Here is a 16,372-nt window from a genome sequence, read left to right as displayed (position 1 = left end):
CGGCTCAGTCATGTGAAAGCTTCAGAACGCTAAAGGTGCTGTAAGCGTGTTTTTGTTTTATTTTTATGAAAAGGTATGCAAAAAAATACCTACTCCCTGAAAGATATTAATGAAATAAGTGTCCTGAGATATCTCACTGGTCTCTGTGACAGCACTAGACTCTGTAAACAGCGAACAAAAATGTGTCCGCGATTCGCGGACAGTAATGCTTTTCACCTGTCAATCATTTTGTGCGTTTTCACAGTACTGTAGTTGCAGCGAATTATTGAGGCATAATGCATTTTTATGCCATGTTGTTCATAACAGTTGTCAGTTGAGGGTGCTATTTTGCAGCTGTTGTTTTTAACAACCGTTTCTGCTCTCAATAAAGCTCGTTTTGGTATCTTTGGAGTTCGCTGTTTTGGAAAGAGGGGGCGTGGCTAATCCAATGGTTCAGTCTTGTGGAAGTAGAACGGCTGAAATCACTTAAAGCACCTTTAAGTACACATAACACAGTAACAGTTCTTGGTTTACTTGGAGTGAGTAAATCAATTTAGTCAGCTCCATCTGATTCATAAGTCTTTTTTAAATCACTAAAAAGAACTAGTTCAAAAGAATCATTTGTTTGGGAATCGGTCTACTGGTAGCACTTTGTCTCATCTTGAGCTGTAGCTACAGTAGCAATGAGGGTTGCTGCGGTGCTTAATAGTAATACAGGAAACACAAAGTATTTTAACTCCGCCCCTTCCGCTACATAAAGCAAGCTGTGAGCAGTGAGTGCATGACGTGTCCAACATTCCACACTCCATTTGACGGTTCAAAAATTCGTGTAATCCGGGCACTCGTAATACACTTTTTTTTTCATTTTCAATGTTAACATACTACTCGCACTACAAAAGAGTCGGCTCTTTTGAATCTATACCGCGAGCGCAACCAGTGTAGCCGATTCCCAAACCAATGGCTTTACGAATTAGAAAAACGTACTGAACCGCAAATCATTAATTTCATCCTAAGTTTTATTGTAATGTTTAAGTTTAGTTGTAATTAGTGGTATTTTATAAAAACATGATAATGGAAAAGCAGATCTGAAGCAGAATGTTATTAACGTAGAACCGAATACTAAAACCTAAACCTACCTATTTTTTACCTATCCTTTTTCACTATTCTTTTGCTGCTTTACAGGCACTGCTATATAACTCAGGAAATGCAAATCTGTTTAAATCTGTTTTGTTAAACATTTAGTTACTTTTGACATGGCAGGTGTATACAGACCCGTGATCTCCTATGCATGTGCCAGTAAATACGAAGTGATTTTGACATGTACAGAAAAAAAGAGTTAAGAACACAAACTGACCTGACTTTTTATACCTGTGAGTTCACTTTAAAGCAGAATAAGTAAATATGTGCTCAAAACCTGCCTGAAAAGGCCTGGAGCATGTGTGCTATGTAGTGGTTTTGTAGCTCACCTCTTCATCACGTCTGATGTAAAGAACTAGACTTTGTAACCATAGTGACGAGCAGCCGAGCGCTCACTGCAGGCCACACTCAGCCTCCATTGGCTGCTACCCGCGGGTTGACGTGTTGGTTAATGTGGTTGGGGGAAGGGTGGAGCGTTTGAAACTTACACTCTGACCCGCACTGTCAAGAAGATCAGTAACCCATATTTCACACTCAAACTGTGTGTAAAATAGTATGGACAGCACCAATAACCCTGGGGCAGTTGATATTTGGGTGAAATCCTTTCTAAATAAGAATAAGAGTGTGTTTGTGTGAACGAGATGTTGAGTTTGAAGAGGAAATTCATTCCCCAACTGCCTACCAAATGCTGCACATTCACAAAACCCATGCAGGGCCACACGCAGATTTGTTTATAAGCCAAAATTCTCAAGTGCTTAACAGCACTAAAGATCAAAGACCAAACTTTCTTTACCATGATGTCTTCGGTTTTAGAAAAATTCAGTTGCTTGGTATAGTAGTAAATGTATCTGTGTTGACAAGTGTGCCATGCTCTTGGTTTCTGCCCTCTAACACTGCTCTGAAAGCACTTCTGTGCTTTCTCAGTGCTAGATAAGGTTAAGATTGTTAGTACAAAATAGTCCTCAGCTGCCAGAAAAGACCATACAGAATGCTGCGTGTGTATGTGGTGTTTTTTTTGTTTAGAACATTGTGTGTTTGTAGAGCGGTGTGGGTAGATCAGTGTGTATGTAGAGTTGATGTGTGTTTGTAGAGCAGTTTATGAGTGTGTATGGGTAGATAAGTTAGTACGTGTGTGTATTTGTAGAGCAGTGTGTATGTGTGTAAAGAACCATGAGTGTTTGTAAATCAGTGTGTGTATATAGAGTGCTGCATGTGTATGTATGTGTAGAGGAATGTGTGTTTGTAGAGCTGTGTGTAGTGTAGTGCGGTGTGTGTTGTAGAGTGTTTTCAGTGTAGAGCACCGGGTGTGTGTAAATCTCTGTGTGTATATTTGTAGAGCTCTGTGTTTGAAGTATGCTGTATGTGTAGAATGGTGTGTGCTTGTAATTCGGTGTACGTTTTAGGTTGGTGTGTGTTTGTAGGACTCGTTGTGCATGTAGTAGAGGTTGACCGAAAGTGGATTTTGCAGATACGATAACCAAATTTGCGGAAAATGCAGGTAATCAGCTGATAAAAAATAAATAAAAAAATAAAAAATTTATAGAATGATGGAACTTTCCTTATTATGACAAGCACAGACATTGAGGTTTAGTATAGGGAGCACTGATACCACTTTTTCTTTTTCGATTCCGGTATCGGAAATCTCAGTATCGGTCTATCCCGATCCGATACCAGTGTTGTTGTTTTGTTGCATAATCAGTTTAGAATATCTTTCCATTATTGTGTGGAACTAATTGGGAATACTCTTTAATATGTAAAGAAACACAAACCTCTAACTACACATTATTTCAATATAAATGTATAGCTTATTATGAAACACTTTATTATTAACTAGTATACTGGATAATGTAGCAGCAAAATTAACAGAAATTTAAGAGAGAAGCTCCTTACATCACTCAGATCTCCTGTCTGGAAACATTTTCCATTTTAGTCATTTACAGAAGCGATGGTGAACATTTTTTTTCACAAAACAGGCATTGTTTTTAGATATTGCTCAATGCAAGTGCCATGAACACATGGTAATACATCAAATATGAAAGACATTTATGACAACATCACTCTGGTATAAAAAGGTTAGTCCGAAATGCACACAATCCCTTCTGTTTTTAGGCAGGCACTCCATTCTTAAACAATAACTAAAGCACTGGGGTTGTTCATTGCCAAAAGTAATGTTGCCCTACTTCGTTGATGAAGATTTGAAATTTCAGCTTATGATTAAAACGCTCGAGTCACGTTATGACATCCCTTCTCATATCCATACTAATAGCAAGGTTATTCCTTCTCTAGTGATGGACAGCTTCAAAATGTTAAATATATTTTGAGTTGAGTTTGAAATGCACTTTATGTTGATAGATGTTGAATAATAATCCAGGTATTACATTGTTGAATTAGTAATTAGAGAACATTTAAGGATTAGTTCACCCAAAAATGAAAATTCAGTCATTGTTTACTCACACCTGTGTTGTTATAACCCCATAAAACTTTATTTCTTTCTCTTAAAACAAAGGGAGAAATTGTGTAAAAATGTTGTGCTCTGTGATGTCATACAATGGCAGTTTATGGTGACCACCTCTTCAAGCTTCAAAAGAATGCAAAAGTATAATTCAGAAGTCTAATAAATTGTTCCATATGATGATTGTTATGAAAGCATACGATAAGATTTGGTGCGAAACAAAACGAAATCTAATGTATTATTTAGTAAAAATGTTCACTGACTGTTCTCCTCTGCGCATTCATGAGTCTGCACGCGAGCTTTAGAGCTCTTTGCACGAGAGCATCAGTAGATACGCAGCACGCGAGAGATTCAAGTATAGGTCACTGCGAAACAATAATGGGTGTTTTCAAATCTGTGGCCATTTTCAAACCGAGATGGGCATTTCTAAACTATCCAATGAAAGTAGGAAATCTCAGTTGTTTGGAAAAGCCCGTTTTTGTTGGCGAGATGGGACGTTCAAGCAAAAACTTTTGTTTCACTTTAGCAGGACCACCAGCGATATTAACAACAGAAAACACAATGTAGATATGTGGTGCAAGCACGAGGCGATCATCTGTGTTCCGCGACTGCTTTCGGGTCCTTCAGTAAGGTATAACGTGCGACAGTCGGTGGAGTTTCTGGAAACCTCCTCAGGTAAGATGGTCCCCCCGCACCACCCCCCCCCAGATAGTTGGGTCTACACACACAGACTGTGTAATATACGAATAGGGTTAAAGCGAAACAAAACGAGTTTTCACTTGAACGCCCCATCTTGCGCGTGCTGCGTAACTACTGTTGCTCTCGTGCAAAGAGCTCTAAAGCTCGCGTGCAGACTCATGAGCGTGCACAGAAGAATAACGGTCAGTGAGCATTTTTATTAAACAATACATTAGATTGCGGTTTGTTTCACATCAAACCTTAACGTATGCTTTCATAACAATCATGAGTCTCATAGAATAATTTATTAGACTTAGGTTATAACAACAAGGGGTGAATAAACAATGGCTGAATTTTCATTTTTGGGTGAACTGTCCCTTTAAGGATCCTAATGAAAATTGACCATGGTTTTATTATAGTAATATTGTAGTAACCATGACTACTGTAACCATGGTTTTATTGGCTGAAACCATTATTTTGATACAATTAACCATGGATTTACTACAGTAATACTGCAGAATCCATTTAGTAACCATGGTTTTACTATAGTTAAATGTAGTAAGATTTTTTGACCCATCATTTGTAGAGCACTGTGTGTACAGCGGTGTGTGTGTGTATAGAGTGTTGTGTTTTTGCTGAGTGGTGTGTGTGTGTGTGTAGAGTGTTGTGTGTTTGTAGAGTGGTGTGTGTGTGTGTGTGTATAGAGTGTTGTGTGTTTGTAGAGTGGGGTGTGTGTGTGTGTAAGGGATAGGCATGGGTGGGTGGTCTATATTGTTGATCTGTGTACATTAGAGGTATAACGGTTCTCACAGTTCGGTTTGTGTCACGGTTTTAGGGTCACGGTTTCTATACGGTTCGGTATTTCCAATGTACAGAAAAACATATATATATATATATATTACTGCCAAATCCAAAGTAAGAATAATCTATTTGGAAACAAACACTTCCAACAGTTGCACTATTACGCTACATGCATCAACATAAAATGCATTTCAAACTCTACTGCACACATATTCAATATTTGAAAGCTGTACAGCAATATAGAAGGAACTTTGCTATTAAAATGGATACAAGGGATGTTGTGGCGTGGCTCGAGTGTTTTAATCATACGTGGAAATCACACATTCGTCAGCGAAGTAGGGAAACATATCGTTGGCAGTGAACACCCCAATCGCTTTAGTTATTGTTTTATGCCTGTCCGAATGAGCACTGAGTGCTTGCTTAAAAATGAAAGGGAGCGTGTGCAGTTTCGGCTCATCTGCGGCTCTATCTTCCCCCTGTGATTTTGGCGTAATGATCATATGTCGATGTATTACCAATATACAGCACTCGTGTCGAGCGATGTCTGCAAACAGTGCCTGTTTTGTAAATGTTTTTTGACCATCGCTGTTGTAATTGACTGCAAAAAGAAAGCGTTTCCAGACAGGAGACTTGAATAGCGCAGGGGGCTTCTCTGTCAGCGGATCGTTTTCTCCAATTGCCACTTTCAACTACACACAATGCTTGCAGAACAGTGATGTCATCAAATTGACCCACATGAAACACAAGCGGAGCGTATCCATTCAGGTGCATTAGTGGGGGTTGTAACAGTGCATATCTATTTTACGCTTTATTTTCTTCACAAAACCTTGTGCTTCAGATGTGTCATTAAACTTAAGGTGAACCGCTGTGCCAATGCTTCCCGAATCATGGGTGGAGAATAATATTGTTAGTTTTTTTTTACTGAGAACCGTTACACCCCTAGTGTACATAAATGTCAGAGGGACAGCATTGTCTCGTTGTTCCACAGTTTAGCATATTTATAGTTTTAGGCTGTTATAATAAAAATACAATCATCATCATTGTGTGTGCATTATAAGGAAGAATTCTCAGAAAGTGCCTCTCTCTGCTCTTCCTGCAGGTTACCATAATTATTTTAATAAGCGTGCATAACTGGGGGGTCTGGGTAGCTCAGTGAGTACTGATGCTGATTACCACCCCTGGAGTCACGAGTGCGAATCCAGGGTGTGCTGAGTGGCTCCAGCCAGGTCTCCTAAGCAACCAAATTGGCCCGGTTTCTAGGGAGGGTAGAGTCACATGGGGTAACCTCCTCATGGTCGTGATTAGTGGTTCTCACTCTCAGTGGGGCACGTGGTAATTTGTGCATGGATCACAGAGAGTAGCATGAGCCTCCACATGCTGAGTCTCCGCAGTGTCATGCACAACGAGCCACGTGATAAGATGCACGGACTGACTGTCTCAGAAGCGGAGGCAACTGAGACTTGTCCTCCACCGCACCACCACGAGGACCTACTAAATAGTGGGAATTGGACATTCCAAATTGGGAGAAAAGGGGATAAAAATGGAAAAAATAAAATAAAACAAATTAAATTAAATAAAAATAAGTGTGCACAACTGTTGGTTTTGGCTGTCTGAATCGTGTATTTTCAAACCGTGGTTGGCTTGACTGGAGATTGTTACGTTTTTAATACGCATGTCAAGTTGAACATAGTTTTGAAGACCCTTTGTTCTGTTCCATTCAGCTTCACTCCGTCTAGCGGTTTGAAAGGAAGAACTCACCTGGTGTGTGTGTGTCCACTTCTCCAGACAGAACTTGAGTGATGTCTGTTTCTGTCCAGGGCAGGAGATAGTTGCTGTGATGATTCAGATTGCAAGGTAGCGCCGAAAATCATGACAAAGTCAATCTCAAAATTAAAAATAAGGCCCTTCTTTACATGTTCGTGCATAGTTGTTAATGTATTTCAATTAGGTGAGAAGCCACAACACACATGATCGTTATCGATCATCATTTTCATGATGGATCATTGCTGTCACTGCCGAGTAGGGCTGGGCAAATATGGCTACAAAAACTGTATCTCAGTATTATTTAGCCTATTGACAATTTTCAGTATATATTTCAGTAATTATGCATTTGCTCTGAAATGGCTCAAAAGTTATTTTATTTATTTATTTATTTATTTATTTATTTTGAATCAGAGGAACCATTATTTCATCCAAACAGCCATTGTAGCCAAGTAGATTGAGTATTTTCAAGGCATTGAATAAAAATTTAATTTAAAATAATGAAGGCATGTTTTCCACAGTTTTTCACTAAATGGGAAAATGAGATTGAATCATTTTCATTTATATGCACATTTATATTTATATGTTATATACAATGATACATTGTAGCTTAATATAAAGCATTATTTACCATTATATATTTTTACTAAGACATTTTTTGTGAATGAACAAGGTGTGCAAAAACAACTACACTTATTTTTTGGAATTCAGAATTAATACTAAATTATTACTGTGGGACGCAGTCAATGTTATTATTATAATAGAGTACTGAATTATCACTATTATTTTGAGGATTAGATTAGTTTTAAATAAGTAAAGGTCCCCCTCATGCCGCCAAAACAGCGCCAGAATAGCATTCAGAATATGCTGAAGGTGTCATTTTTACTTCACCTTCACCTGGAGCTTTTATTTTGACACTGAAAGTGCAGTGTGAGTGTGACAGTTTACAGTGTTCCATATCTGGTGAAACACTGTCATTTCCTTTTCTGTTATACTGTGCTATGTTTGTTGATGTGTATAATAACTTGTAGCGGTTGCTAATGTTTGGAATTATGTGAAAACTTGAACCTGCAGTACTTGCATGTGAACTGCTCTAAAAGTGCTAAAAACACATGCTCAGCACGTCACCCGATTATTCTGAAGTGCACATTGACCATGTTTTTCTGTCTTCAATCAACACCTTATGAAGTTTAATAATCACATATGACCATATCGCCATTTTGATTAATTGTGCAGCCCTAAAGGGTCGTGCAATTAGTCTATTTATGCTCTTTATAAAACTAAATGGCCAAATAAAAAGCACATTTAAAATCATTGCGATAATATGGTGAATATTCGATATATCGACCATCCCTATTGACGAGTTTGAGTACTCGTGCCCATCCCTTGTGTGAGTGTATCTGTAGAGCTTTGTGTTTGTAGAGCAGCGTGTGTCTGTAGAGTGTCTTGTATAGAGTTGTGTATCTGTCGTGTATTGATTTGTCTTGTTGTGTTGCAGGTATGGCAGTCGATGTCGAGCTCAGGCAGATGATAATGACAGTATGGACGCCACTGATGTCACATCAACTCAAGACACTGACATCACACCAGACTTTGGTGAGTTTTGTTTTTCTTTCTTTCATCTCAACACTTTTAATACCCATTTTTTTGTGTTTGTACACACTCATGTGTTAGTTCCTATAGCTCATTTGGTAGAGCATGGTGCTAGCAACATAAAGGTCATGAGTTGTATTCATAGGGAACACACATACTGATAAATGTGTACCATGAATGCACTGTATATCACTTTGAATAAAAGCATCTGCCAAATGCATAAATGTAAATGTGTTTGTGTGTGGTGGATTGTGTAAAACAAGATGTCCTTTGGTTTATTGAGTGATATTGCATCATTTATTAATGCAGAGCTTGATTTGATTGCATTATGTGGCAGATGTTAGTCCAAGGTAATCTTTTGTAAAGAGAAAGACAACCTATTAGATTCCATAATGATTTTTATTTGTCACTACAAATCTCCTTTAAAGCTGTTGATTCAAATTGGCCTTAAAGTCAAAGAGTGTAATTGTTTCGAAGTGAATACTTTCTCCTATCTCAATTTAATACCCAGAAACAACAAGAAACCATTTGGATGTTTGTCTTCCTGAGGAATATTTGGGATTGTTTTGGAAACCAATTTGGCAACAGTAATTATCTTTGCAATTCTGTTTAGTGTCATCAGTGACTCATGAATTACTCACTTTTAAAAATTAGCTTCACCCACCCCCTCTTGTCCGTTTTTCCTTTTCAGTTGTAGTTTGAGGTGTTGAGGTGATATAGCAGATGAGTAACGCTTGCAGAAAAAAAAAAAAACATCTTTGTTACACTCAAAAAATGAAGTTACCCTTACTTAATTGAAGTGTAAAAAATTTTACAAGTAATTTATTGTCTTTCATTCAGATTAATTTGGTTTCATTAAGCCAACATAATTTAGTTGTATTAGGTCAAATGAATGTGTAATATATTAGTAGTATTAACTCAACTTTATTAGGTTCATCAAACTTGATTTACTATGGTTTATTTAATACATTTTCTTATGTTGGACCAACTTAATTTATTTTAATAATCGTTAGTATATGCCAGATGAGCAAGTGTAAGGATAGCGAAACTGTTTTACTGTCAATGTAATAGCAACTGCTTAAAGAGTTAAGCTGCACTCATGTAGTCCCAGCTCAAATGGATTAAGTAAACTTCAATTTTTACAAGTTTACATTTATAGAAAGCAATGAAATTAAGTTGTGACTAAATGTTCTAGAATTCTGTTGTTTTAGTTCATTTTAATGATTAAAAGTCAATTGAACAAGTGTATTTTCATTATGCTGGCACACCAGTACGTGTCTTACCTCTGAATCTTGTGTTATTTTAACTTTGGTTTGATTACCGCTCATCATAGGAAGTCGGCATTAGAGATGTGCTTTTTCAGAAATATGCTTCTTGGTCTGGTAACCAGCCATGGCATCTTATCTTTTGAGCCATATGAAAGACTGCTGTAGACTCTCTTAGGAATTGTTGTCCCACCCAAAGCCAGAGGCATTATTGGACGTCCTCCCTTTTCTGTGTGTACATGTGTATTGAAGCTTTGGGCTTGGTTTTGATATCAGTCAATGCAGTCATTATTTCATTAGTCTCATGTAGCTACTGTATATATCTGAACTTTAACTATTAAACATGCTGTCTGAAGCTGATAATGCTATTTTTGTGTTATCATTGGCATCATCATCATCCCTTGATCTTTTGTAATTCATGCACTTTAAATTCTTCAGTAATTTGACATGATCACATTAAGGACCAAATATACTTCATATGAAATCGAAGAACAAACGGGTGTGACGTCATGTGTGATCGGTGCATATTATCGCCGCATATAGCGTGTTAGCGCTTTAGTGCCATGAATTCAAAATGTCAAATCTTTTGACTGCACCTATGTTACTTTAAATCATCATCGAGTTGTTAAAACAGCTTCTTTTACTGATCTCGTGTGAACTATATGAACGAGGCATAAAGTCATTGATAACACATTTTAATGTCACATTAGTTTAGGTTTTACTGAGCTTCCCTCATATTTAAATGTACTTTTAAACACATCCCACAGCGGTGTGGTGGGTTCTGAATGTTCACAAATAGTATACTGTTGCTTAGCTGTTTAGAACTTTTTTTACCCCTGAACGAAGAATGAATAAGAAGTTCTCCGAAAGTATATTGAGGCCTTTAGTGTTTCCTGCTCTTCCTAGTTAGTATGAGGGTGGTCTTAAGTGTGACTCTTGCCCTATCATAAGGGATTATACCTCTCGAGGGTATAAATCTGTTGCTATTTATTACACTATGAAGTCTCTCTGCTTAAGCCTGAAGGAGTTAGATCATATGAATATGAATGAAAATAAAATTAACTTGATATAGGCCTATTTTTTTTTTTTTTCTCTATGAAGTATCAAATGTCTGCTTTGGCTCCACTGCAGGGTATAGCTTTTGTGTTTGATTTTTGTCAAGACAATATGAAATGGCACTAAAATATAATTTAAAAAAAAGATTCTTATCACGCTCTAGTAGCATAGCATATAGGCTTTTTTTCTCTCTCTATTTTTTCAGCAGCACATATATATATCCGTAATGACCAACTGAAATTGACTTGAAAACAAGCCAAACAGTCTCGGAGCAAAAGAGATGAAATGATTAATACCTCACAGACACATAATCACCTAGAACCTCTCTCATAAAAAAAAAGTACAGAGAAGTTCAGTCTCCAGGTACTTTGTAGTTGAAGATGTTTTTTAATCTTTTAATAATAGCCTAGGATATTTCAGAAAGATGAAACACTCAAATTTTTGTTTTTGTGTCTAAATTTTAATAACAATAGAGTCAGATAAATCAAATTTAGTATTTACCTGTATCTTTCAATATGCATTAGTGTGATATAGGATTGGGTGTTATAGCTAAAAAAAAATCTTGATTAAGCCTATTGTGATTATTTACACAATTGCCTGAACTCGATTGTTTACTCTAACTATGGTTATTTTTTATCACATTTATTATCCGAATAAGGCAATTTTAAGTGAATATACTTTATCTGAGCACTTTATTAGGAACACCTGTACACCTACTTATTCATGCGATTATCTAATTAGCCAATCGTGTGGCAGCAGTGAATTGCATAAAATCATGCAGATACGGGTCAGGATCTTCAGTTAATGTTCACATCAGCCACCAGAATGGGGAAAAAATGTGATCTCAGTGATTTCATCTGTGGCATGATTGTTGGTGCAAGATGGGCTGGTTTGAGTATTTCTGTAACAGCTGATCTCCTGGGATTTTCACACACAACAGTCTCTAGAATTTACTCCGAATGGTACCAGAAACAAACAATTTCCAGTGAGTGGCAGTTCTGCGGATGGAAACACCTTGTTGATGAGAGAGGTCAACAGAGAATGGCCAGACTGGTTGGAGCTGACAGAAAGGCTACAGTAAACCCTCTGTACAATTGTAGTAAGCAGAATAGCATCTCAGAATGCACAACACGTCGAACCTTGAGGCGAATGGGCTACAACAGCTGAAGACCATGTCGGGTTCCACTTCTGTCAACCAAGAACAGAAAGCTTTGGCTGCAGTGGGCACAGGCTCACCAAAACTGGACAGTTGAAGACTGGAAAAACATAGCCTGGTCTGATGAATCTTTTTCTGCTGAGGCACACAGATGGTAGGGTCAGAATGTTGTGCCAATAGCATGAATCCATGGACCCAACCTGCCTTGTGTCAACAGTCCAGGCTGGTGGCGGTGGTGTAATGGTGTGGGGAATGTTTTCTTGGCACATTTTGGGCCTGTTAATACCAATCAATCATCGCTTGAATACCACAGACTATTTGAGTATTGTTGCTGACCATATACATCCCTTCATGGGCACAATTTACTTATCTTCTAATGGCTACTTCCAGCATGATAATAAGCCACGTCACAAAGAAAAGTCATCTCAAACTGGTTTCATGAACATGACAATGAGTTCACTGTTCTTCAGTGGACTTCCCAGTCAGCAGATCTGAATCCAATAGACCACCTTTGGGATGTGGTAGAACAAGAAGTTTATTTACCTTCGCACAGTGAAATTCCACAGGCGAAATACAGTGATCTCAATTGGAATCCACACAATCGTGAATTTCGCGCGATGGACTTCCGGTAGCAAAGAATTCCCCCTTGCTTACTGTATTTCACATAGAGTTCAAGTTTGATTAACTTTGATGGGTATATTCGCCGCGATTTTCTAAAGGGATTTGCTTGGTTTAACAGTGACCTCCGTGTGGGGGTTGCTTCGTACACAGCTACACTGAATATTTTCAGTGTACAAGGATATCATTTTATGGGCGAGTTTCTTTTTGTCTTCACTTCCAGAGTATAAAGTGCAGCAGTTTAAAAGAGTCTGCTTAGAAATTACTTTTTTTGCTGGTTTGACACACGCTTAATGTCCACCCACACCTTTGCCCATGGATTTTTGCCATGCAAAGGTAAATGTGACCTTGCCTTATGACAATTAAGCGCCATCCGAAATTTCTTAATCTTGACTGCCCTAATCTCTATAATTTCAGGTGTTTAACCCCTTAATGGAATATATATATATATTTTTTGTCTCTTCAGAGAACCCATTTCGACTAAACATTCATTCTTGCCAAGTAGATTCAACATGTTTAATGCAGGACAAGTTGTAAGTTGATCCATTGAACTGATTTACGAAAATGTATTGAATTTAACAACTCTTACCAATTCCATGTCTTAACGATATCTGACTCACAAATTGCAACACAAGTAAAGGGTTGTTAAACTAGTCTAATGATAAATCTTAGAAAACGTAATGGCCAAATTAATATTCTCATTAAAATCATATTATATTCTCATTGTTGCTGCAAAATTCAATCAATATCCCAGCTATTTGATTGTTAAATGCTGAAACTTTTGTAATTACGAATTGGAATTTAAGTGTAATGTATCATGAACTAACTGAAGAGCTAAACTGTTCAATTTTGTTTTTGTCTTCTGTCTTAACATTAACACAATGTTGCTTTTATGGCACAGTGACTACATGTCCATATCCCAAAAGCTCCCCTCATGAGCTACATCTGTGCATGTTGGGAAATTGACTGTTTCATAACAGATATAGACAGTCTTCATGCCACACGGAAGTGTTGTCATCTTCTTTAGTAATGTAGATACACACCAGGTTTTTTACTGTTTTCCCTCTCTCTTATGTCTCCTGAAATGAGTGCTCTCTTCTGCAATGGAAAAACAATGTTCTGCTTTTTCAAACATCGTTTTAGCAAGTGCTGTGTGGGCAAGATGGTTTTCATCCCTGGAAAGGTTGATCCAAAGGTCACCGCTCTCATAGTAGTGGCTTTTTTTTTTTTTTGTTCATTTTTTTTTTGTCTTTTTTTTTTTTTTTTTGTGTATTTGTGATATTTTTCTGTTGTTGTCTAATTGTATGAAGGACAAAGTGTCAGCATCCACAGAGAAAAAAAAAAAAAATCCTGAATGTGGCTTGTGTTGCGGTAATATTTGAGTTATTGTGTTTGGAGTGTTTGAGATTCATGCCAATAGCTCCATTTATGTGTGTTTCTTTAGCCTATATTAAGGCATCTTTACACTGCTAAGTTAAAGCTTTTAATACCTTAAAGCTTATTTTTTTTAAGGTTAAAATAAGCCATTTGTAGGTTGATTTTACCTAAAAGTATAACAATGCATGCACCTTTTTGTGGTATGTGTGACATTTCACACTTTGGATAAAGATGTGTGTTAAGATGGCTTTAGATGAAATGTAGTACAATCTTTAGATATATGTTTATAGATATGTTTCCTCATCTTCAATCGCTTCATGCAGGTCAATGAATTGAGGGAACCAAGTCTCTGTCTGACAGCTCTTGTTCTTGTGCTACATTAAATGCAGCACCAGCAGATGATGTGTTCAGAGAGATGAACGTCACATTGCTCAGTGCTGCAAGACCGCATTCTTAACATCTACAACAGTTTCCACAAATCCAGTGGGCGTATGATGTGTTTTCTGGGAAAACCAGCTTGCATGTGTGGTTTTGTCAGAACGCTTGATCAATAATTGTTGTTTGATTGTATCAAAGTTTTGATGATGAGTCATGGTGTGTTTTTAGAGTCAGTAATTTCTAAGAATGTAGTCCCCCTTTGTTTATTGGTTATGGGTTTATCTTAGACATCATAGCAAAGTGAGGCGATGGCTTGTGTGAAAAGTTGAAATTGCTTTCGCCACTATCGTTCAACCAATTTGGGTTTTTCAGTGGCTCATTCTAAAATCAGGCTGACTGGAAGCCAATGTAATACCAATATGCATAACACAATGTAATATGTTTTAAAGCAATTTAGACCTACATAACATTTCTGACTACTTATTTTATACAATATTATCTCATAATTCACAGAAAGTGTGTAATGTCTATTATATGATGGCAATAAACTCAAAATGGCCAGATATCGATCTGTCACTAGTAAATATGCTCCACTTGAATAATTTTGAATCCTTTATTGTAGGACTGCACAATTAATCAAAAAATAATAATAATTGAGATTACAATTACAGCTGTCACAATTATATAAGTGTCAGTTACAGCATTCCATTTAGGTGTACTCCTGTTGTGGCAAAAAAAAAAAAAAAATGATTGACGCATTTAAATTACTCTAAAGGCATATCAGTAATGCTCACTATATAAATTATACTATGTACAGTTTATTCAAAATGTGAATAACACTTTTTTTTTTTCATGCAATTAAAATATTAAAGCAATTAAGGAACACATTTCTCAAGTTGTTTTGATCTAAAGCCTACATAAAGAATATGGCATGCAACTGCCCCACACACAAAAAAAAAAATATATATATATATATATATTTTAATGTAAATTCTATTAATGGAAAGGAATACTCTCAATTACAATATCAAAGGAAATAATCGAAGCAATTATGATTTTTGTCATAATCATGCAGCCATAATCATACTTTGTTGTTCAAGGATGCTATTTGAATGGGAACAATATATAAAAATAGTGACACTCTTCAATGTCTCTTGTGAACACAGATGTGGCTGAGCTGGAAAATGATGACGACTTTGCTGATCTGCTAGATTTCAGTCCCAGAGATGAGAGGCCTTTGTCCCCACTGTTTCAACGTTCCATGTCTGAAGACTCCGCTGGCTCATCCGCCTCCACAAACAGAAAAACCAAAACTAGGTTAGTGTGAGACAGAGAGCCCGCACTCATTCTTTGAGTCGCACACACTAGCAAAAATTTTGACACTCTTACTCATTCTTTATTATGACTATTTTCCAAATGTCAGTGAAATAACAAATTCATCGTAACTTTGAAATAGCACACATTTAAGAATGGGAATTATGTAGTGACCAAAAAAAAAAGGGGGTTGAAATGAAAACTGTCTTATATAAATGTGTTAAAAAAAAAATAAAAAAAAAAATAAAAGTTTCACATTTGTCTATGCATTTTAATGAATATTCTGTTTTCTGTAGGTCCATACAATGCAAGGAAATGGTGGCAAGGAAAAATTCATTTAATTTTATTCATTTAATCATAAGCCTTTAGATCAAAAGTATTTTTTAAAGCCTCCATGAAATTGCTTGACAAATGCAATTTTCTTTCCTGTGTTGATATATTTCCTAATAAACATGATTTGCTTCTAAGTAGGTTGCAGGTGGGATTAGGGGGAGGGACATTCTCATTCTAGAGATTTGACTGGACAAGCACCTGTGTAGTGCATGAGTCATCAATATTCAGGGTTCCCATTCGTCCTGGAAAAGTCATGGAAAATGGGAAAAATACCTAAATGTCCTGGAAAAGAATTATTTGTTCTGGAATTTATTTATTTTTAAAAAATTTTTTAAGAAAAATAAACTGTTTGACTAACATGGTTTTTGTTACATGTCCTAAAAACATGGTAATGATCAGGACTTTGGATAGGTGTCAAATAGACAAATATGCATAGTTTTGTCACTGTCGGCAGCTGTACATTGTAAAACAGCA

General features: G+C 36.8%; 1 protein-coding gene and 1 long non-coding RNA gene across 7 annotated transcripts in view; one reads left to right on the top strand and one right to left on the bottom strand.

The window, feature by feature from the left end:
• Nucleotides 1-9,812, bottom strand: part of LOC127431879 (uncharacterized) — a 33,008-nt gene extending 23,196 nt beyond the window's left edge. The window contains exons 1-2 of the long non-coding RNA XR_007895665.1: nt 9,685-9,812; nt 9,043-9,134 (exon numbers count right to left, since the gene is read on the bottom strand). This is a non-coding gene — a long non-coding RNA (uncharacterized LOC127431879). The remainder of the gene's footprint in view (nt 1-9,042; nt 9,135-9,684) is intronic.
• The window catches only part of LOC127431841 (histone-lysine N-methyltransferase 2C-like), a 257,762-nt gene that overhangs the window by 73,886 nt on the left and 167,504 nt on the right, over nt 1-16,372 (top strand). For all 6 annotated transcript variants that reach the window (XM_051682432.1, XM_051682434.1, XM_051682436.1 and 3 more), the window contains exons 3-4: nt 8,307-8,404; nt 15,418-15,568. In XM_051682432.1, coding sequence (XP_051538392.1) covers nt 8,307-8,404; nt 15,418-15,568 — 249 coding nt within the window. The remainder of the gene's footprint in view (nt 1-8,306; nt 8,405-15,417; nt 15,569-16,372) is intronic.

Source organism: Myxocyprinus asiaticus, chromosome 41 (assembly GCF_019703515.2).
Source record: "Myxocyprinus asiaticus isolate MX2 ecotype Aquarium Trade chromosome 41, UBuf_Myxa_2, whole genome shotgun sequence".
Taxonomy (NCBI): domain Eukaryota; kingdom Metazoa; phylum Chordata; class Actinopteri; order Cypriniformes; family Catostomidae; genus Myxocyprinus; species Myxocyprinus asiaticus.
This window is presented reverse-complemented; position numbering and strand designations above follow the sequence as displayed.